At 45.0% G+C, this 6,000-nt stretch overlaps 1 protein-coding gene across 2 annotated transcripts in view; it reads right to left on the bottom strand.

Annotated features, from left to right (window-relative positions):
- Window positions 1-3,175: 3,175 nt before the first annotated feature.
- The window catches only part of chm (CHM Rab escort protein), a 29,956-nt gene continuing 27,131 nt past the window's right edge, over window positions 3,176-6,000 (bottom strand). For both annotated transcript variants that reach the window (XM_022213660.2, XM_022213659.2), the window contains 2 exons: window positions 4,649-4,794; window positions 3,176-3,509 (listed from right to left, as the gene is read on the bottom strand). In XM_022213660.2, the coding sequence (XP_022069352.1) occupies window positions 3,297-3,509; window positions 4,649-4,794 (359 nt within the window). In that variant the 3' untranslated portion in view covers window positions 3,176-3,296. The remainder of the gene's footprint in view (window positions 3,510-4,648; window positions 4,795-6,000) is intronic.

Raw genomic sequence — 6,000 nt, 5'->3', positions numbered from 1 at the left:
GGTTAGAGTACTACAAACCACCTTTCATGAAAAATTGGACAGCTCCCAATCAGAAGCTGCCATGTAGGCAGCTTCTGATTGGGAGCTGTCAAGGTGCTGTCAAGGCGGGGCCACCTGTCAAGGTGGCCCCGCCCCTTTTACCGGAAGTCCCGCCTCACTGCGCCCCCTTTTACCGGGTGTTTTTCCTGGAAGACCCTCCCTAACTGACCCCAAAGTCACGTCTAAAGTCTCTCCCTAACAGGCGTGAACTAACTGTGACGTCACCCGTTGGTTTCAACGCCGAGAAAATGAAGCCCAGATTTTGCTACTTCCTGGTCACCATTTTGGATTTTTTGGAACCAGTGACGTAAAAAGTGTCATCAAACTGACTGGACCGGAGAGCAACTATGGGCTTTTCTCTAGCTTTTCTCCTCTCTCCCCTTTCTGCATCCTCTGAACAAAATGCTACTGTCCACTATTTCTCCCTGTGACCACAAGAATCCTCTTCCTGAATAATAATAGAAAATGAAAAACAGAATAAAGTGACTCACTGTGTCCAGCTGTCTCTTTGGTCCTTCTTCCTCCTTAAACTCTCAGCGTCTCCTCTGGACTTCCTCCTCTTCTGATAAAGTTTCTGCCCACAGCCAATCAGAGAGCAGCACCGTGATGTCACAGCAGCTGTCAGTAGCTGCAGGAAGGAGGTTCAAGGTAAACAGTTCATTCAGACCCACATGCTTTAGAAGAAGCTGCTGCTGTTCAGACCAGCAGGAGTTCAGGATGTCTTCTGGTGGAAGTCTCTGATGAGGTCTCCTAGCTGGTTGCCATGGTGATGTCTGTCACTGGGAAAAGACTGGACAGCTTTTTCCTGATTGGACCAGATCTTGGTGATATCGTCAGTGAGGCTGTGATGTTGTCTTTTGACTTATCTTAACGTTTTTTTTAACCCTCCTGTTGTCCTCATTTACAGGCACCAAAAAATCCCCAAATTCAGCAAAAAAATTTCCCTAAATTCTGAAAAATTACTAAACCTTCAAGAAGAAAATTTAAACAATTCCTTAAAAGTTTTATTATTTAAAAAAATCCCCCAAAATTGGCAAGAATATATTTTCAAAAAATGAGTAAAAATCTTCCAAAAAAATCCTAAAAATATCTGAAGTGATTCCATATATATCAGTCAAACTTCTAATATTTTCTTAAGAACATTCACATCTGGATTTTGGTTGATTTTTTATGTGAATGTTCTTCAGAAACGTTTTTTTTTTTTTTACATTTCTTTTTTCCACCAAAAGATTTCCCAAAAATGTTGAAAATGTGGACATCAGAAGTTTTTTCTCCACATTTTCAAACTTTAAAACGTGTCAGTTTGACCTGCAGGATGACACGAGGGTTAAAATAAAAATAAAAAACAAATATATGACATGAAAAACTCTTACAGAAATGACAGTAAAATTTAAAAAAAAACTACGTTGTCTAAAATGTGGGGTCCACAATGCAGACACCAACTATTTCCATAAATACATGGAGGGTCAGAGTGTCAGAAGAACACCAGGTCCTGAACTGGCCTTACTATCCTTACTCCTCTATTTTAGTCTGAGAGAAGAGTCTCCTCTGAAGTGTGTCACCGTCTGGTCACAGAGACATGTTATTCTGCTGTAGTGCCTGTTTAGTGGTACTCTGATGTACGGAACCAAAGCCTCGAGCTCAATACCTGCAGACACTGAGAGCTCCGCCTCCTCTCTGGACAGGTGAGTTCACCTTTAGACTGACCACACACACACACACACACACACACACACACACACACACACACACACACACACGTTTGTACTTCTATCTTAGTGAGGACATCCATAGGCGTAATGCATTTCCTAGAGCCTTACCCTAACCTTAACTATCACAACTGATTGCCTAAACTTAATCCTTACCCTAACCCTAACCAAACCTCAATTCATACCTGTTCTCTAAAAACAAGTCTTCACCCTCAAACATGGCAGTTTCAAAGTGAGGACCGGCCAAAATGTCCTCACTTTGTAAAAATGTCCTCACTTTGATAGTTAAATGCAGAAACTGGTACTCACCATGTAGCAAGTACAAGAACACACACATATGTTTGTTTTTCTATACCGGTGGGGACATACCATTGACTCCCATTCATATCTAACTCCTAACCCTAACCTTAACCATCACCAAATCAATGCCTAACCCTAAACAAACGTTTTTGCACTTTTACATTTTTTATTAACAACAATATGGCCAAGAAAACGGTGTTGCCACCCGTGGGGACCTCATTTTAGGTCCCCACCGTAAGACAAGTCCCCACCTTTATAGCAAATAGTCAGGTCAAAGTCCCCACCGGTATAGCAGAAACAAGTACACACACACACACACACACACTTGAAAACAGGAGCATGTAGCTGCAGTCTGAGCTCTGAGCAGCAGGGGGCAGCAGCTGACTGAAGTTACACACTCCTGTTTTCAATCGTGTGTGTGTGTGTGCGTGTGTGTGTCCTTTACCTCCCATCATGCAGCTGGCCCCAGAGGATTGTGGGTAACAGCAGCGTCTTGTCCCAAGATTTATTGTAAAAGATAAAAATCAAAATACCACAGTATCTATAAATACTACAGTATTTATAAAATACTACAGTATCTATAAATACTACAGTATCTATAAATACTACAGTGTGTGTGGTTGTCGTCTATCAGGCTGGAAAAAACCATCACAGGTAAAAAAGAATGTCACTATTTTTCCCTGTATCATAAAAGTGTGTGTGAGGTGAAAGTGATGTAGTAAAAAACGCTGTAGTTCAGTCTGTAAAACTGTAAAACGTTCATGTTGTATTTAGCAAAGAACAGTCCCAGAACAGTAAAACGTGGTGGAAACAGTATTAATGTGTTCTTTGAAACGTTGTAGGAAAGTTTTCTTTGAAAGAAAATAGTCATGGACTTTGTGTTGTTTTTGTGTCTTTGTGTTGTGTTGTCCGTGTTGTGTGTATTTGTGTTGTGTGTATTAGTGTTGTGTGTGTCTTTTTGTTGTTGTGTGTCTTTGAGTATCATTGTGTTATGTGTCCTTGTGCTGTTGTGTCTTTGTGTTCTGTGGGTAGTCTTTGTGTGTCTTTGTATTGTTGTGTGTCTGTGTGTGTTTTGCGGTGCCTGGTTGTGTCACGGGGCCGTCAGCCAATCAGAGCAGAGGAAGCACTTTGTTCATGTTGAAGCTTTAATGAGTCACAAGATTTAAATAAAACGACCAGAACATAGAAAAATAAGAAAAGAACCGAAGGCAACTAGAACCCACTAGAACTTCTGTCTGCTCCTGCAGGTCACTCCTCAGCCGGAGGACTCGCATCCTCCAACACCTCCTTCTCCTCCTCACATTCCTCCTCACGTTCCTCCTCACGTTCCTCCTCACGTTCTTCCAGTCCTCCTGCTGTGGAGGAGGAGCCGTTGTCTCCGTCGTAGATGATGTCCTCAGGGTTTGGAGCTGGAGGACAGAAGTCCTCCTCTGGGAGAATCTTCTGGAAGATGGACTCGGCCTGAAGACAGCGATGGAAGAAGACCATAAGAAACAACTCACTGAGGAACACAAACCTTCTGACACACGTATGACTGAAGCAGGAACACGCATGTAAACATGTACATGCAGGAGGCGACTCAAAGGACCATCATGATGGAGAGGAGCCACCACAGCTGAAGATGATCAGAAGATCTGCTGCTTAGCTGAAGGTCCTTCTTACCTGGAGGAGCTCAGCACTGTGTTGTAGGTTCCTACTAGATGTTCCTCAGAACCACATATCAGGAACGTAGAACACAGAGCTGACATCACCGCCAGGTGATCAAAAGGTGAAGCTCCACACCTGACCTCATGGTAGCTCTACCCTACTGGTGGACCTACTGGTGGACCTGCTACTGGTGGACCTACTGGTGGACCTGCTACTGGTGGACCTACTGGTGGACCTGCTACTGGTGGACCTGTTACTGGTGGACCTGTTACCGGTGGACCTGTTACTGGTGGACCTGTTACCGGTGAACCTGTTACTGGTGGACCTGTTACCGGTGGACCTACCGGTGGACCCGTTACTGGTGGACCTACTGGTGGACCTGTTACTGGTGGACCTGTTACCGGTGAACCTGTTACTGGTGGACCTGTTACCAGTGAACCTGTTACTGGTGGACCTGTTACCGGTGAACCTGTTACTGGTGGACCTGTTACCGGTGGACCTACCGGTGGACCCGTTACTGGTGGACCTACTGGTGGACCTGTTACTGGTGGACCTGTTACCGGTGAACCTGTTACTGGTGGACCTACCGGTGGACCTGCTACTGGTGGACCTACCGGTGGACCTGCTACTGGTAGACCTACCGGTGGACCTGCTAATGGTGGACCTGCTAATGGTGGACCTGCTACCGGTGGACCTGCTACTGGTGGACCTGCTACCAATGGACCTGCTACCGGTGGACCTGTTACCGGTGGACCTGCTACTGGTGGACCTACCGGTGGACCTGCTACCGATGGACCTGTTACCAGCCTGGATGTGGACTGACCGATTATTGACAAATGAACAGCTCTACTTCAGGTCTGATGAAGCTCCTCCTGCTGACATCACAGGAAGTCAGCTCCTCCACAGAGGCTAATGCTATGCTAACAATAGCAGCTACACTAACAGGGACTCACCTGTCTGATGGCGTGATCGTGACCCAGAGCGGCGTCCGGACCAGAACAAAGGAACACGTTAGACGGGAGGTCATGACCGTCAGGCTCCGCCCCCCAGCCGTCAGCCATGTTGAAGTAGAGACACCAAAGGACGGACGGACGGCTTCCTGTAGACAGACGGCAGAAACACAGAACCTGAAGGAACCTGAAAGAACCGAAAGGAACCTGAGAGCACTCTTTGTGATTGTTTTGTGTCTCTTTGTGGTTGTTTTGTGTCTCTCTGTGGTCGTTTTGTCTCTCTTTGTGGTTGTTTAGTGTCTCTCTGTGGCTGTTTTGTCTCTCTGTGGTGGTTTTGTGTCTCTCTGTGGTCGTTTTGTGTCTCTTTGTGGTCGTTTTGTGTCTCTTTGTGGTCGTTTTGTGTCTCTCTGTGGTCGTTTTGTGTCTCTCTGTGGTCGTTTTGTGTCTCTGTGGTTGTTTTGTGTCTCTTTGTGGTTGTTTTGTGTCTCTGTGGTTGTTTTGTGTCTCTGTGGTTGTTTTGTGTCTCTGTGGTGGTTTTGTGTCTCTGTGGTGGTTTTGTGTCTCTTTGTGGTTGTTTTGTGTCTCTGTGGTTGTTTTGTGTCTCTGTGGTGGTTTTGTGTCTCTGTGGTGGTTTTGTGTCTTGTGGTGGTTTTGTGTCTCTGTGGTTGTTTTGTGTCTCTTTGTGGTCGTTTTGTGTCTCTTTGTGGTCGTTTTGTGTCTCTGTGGTCGTTTTGTGTCTCTTTGTGGTCGTTTTGTGTCTCTGTGGTTGTTTTGTGTCTCTGTGGTTGTTTTGTGTCTCTGTGGTTGTTTTGTGTCTCTTTGTGGTTGTTTTGTGTCTCTTTGTGGTTGTTTTGTGTCTCTGTGGTTGTTTTGTGTCTCTGTGGTGGTTTTGTGTCTCTTTGTGGTGGTTTTGTGTCTCTTTGTGGTTGTTTTGTGTCTCTGTGGTTGTTTTGTGTCTCTGTGGTCGTTTTGAGTCTCTGTGGTGGTTTTGTGTCTCTTTGTGGTTGTTTTGTGTCTCTTTGTGGTTGTTTTGTGTCTCTGTGGTTGTTTTGTGTCTCTTTGTGGTTGTTTTGTGTCTCTGTGGTTGTTTTGTGTCTCTCTGTGGTTGTTTTGTGTCTCTCTGTGGTTGTTTTGTGTCTCTGTAGTTGTTTTGTGTCTCTTTGTGGTTGTTTTGTGTCTCTGTGGTGGTTTTGTCTCTCTGTGGTTGTTTTGTGTCTCTCTGTGGTTGTTTTGTGTCTCTGTGGTTGTTTTGTGTCTCTCTGTGGTTGTTTTGTGTCTCTCTGTGGTTGTTTTGTGTCTCTGTAGTTGTTTTGTGTCTCTTTGTGGTTGTTTTGTGTCTCTGTGGTTGTTTTGTG

Source organism: Acanthochromis polyacanthus, chromosome 17 (genome assembly GCF_021347895.1).
Source record: "Acanthochromis polyacanthus isolate Apoly-LR-REF ecotype Palm Island chromosome 17, KAUST_Apoly_ChrSc, whole genome shotgun sequence".
NCBI lineage: Eukaryota > Metazoa > Chordata > Actinopteri > Pomacentridae > Acanthochromis > Acanthochromis polyacanthus.
The sequence above is the reverse complement of the archived record's forward strand: the minus strand, read 5'-3'. Positions and strand labels throughout refer to the sequence as shown.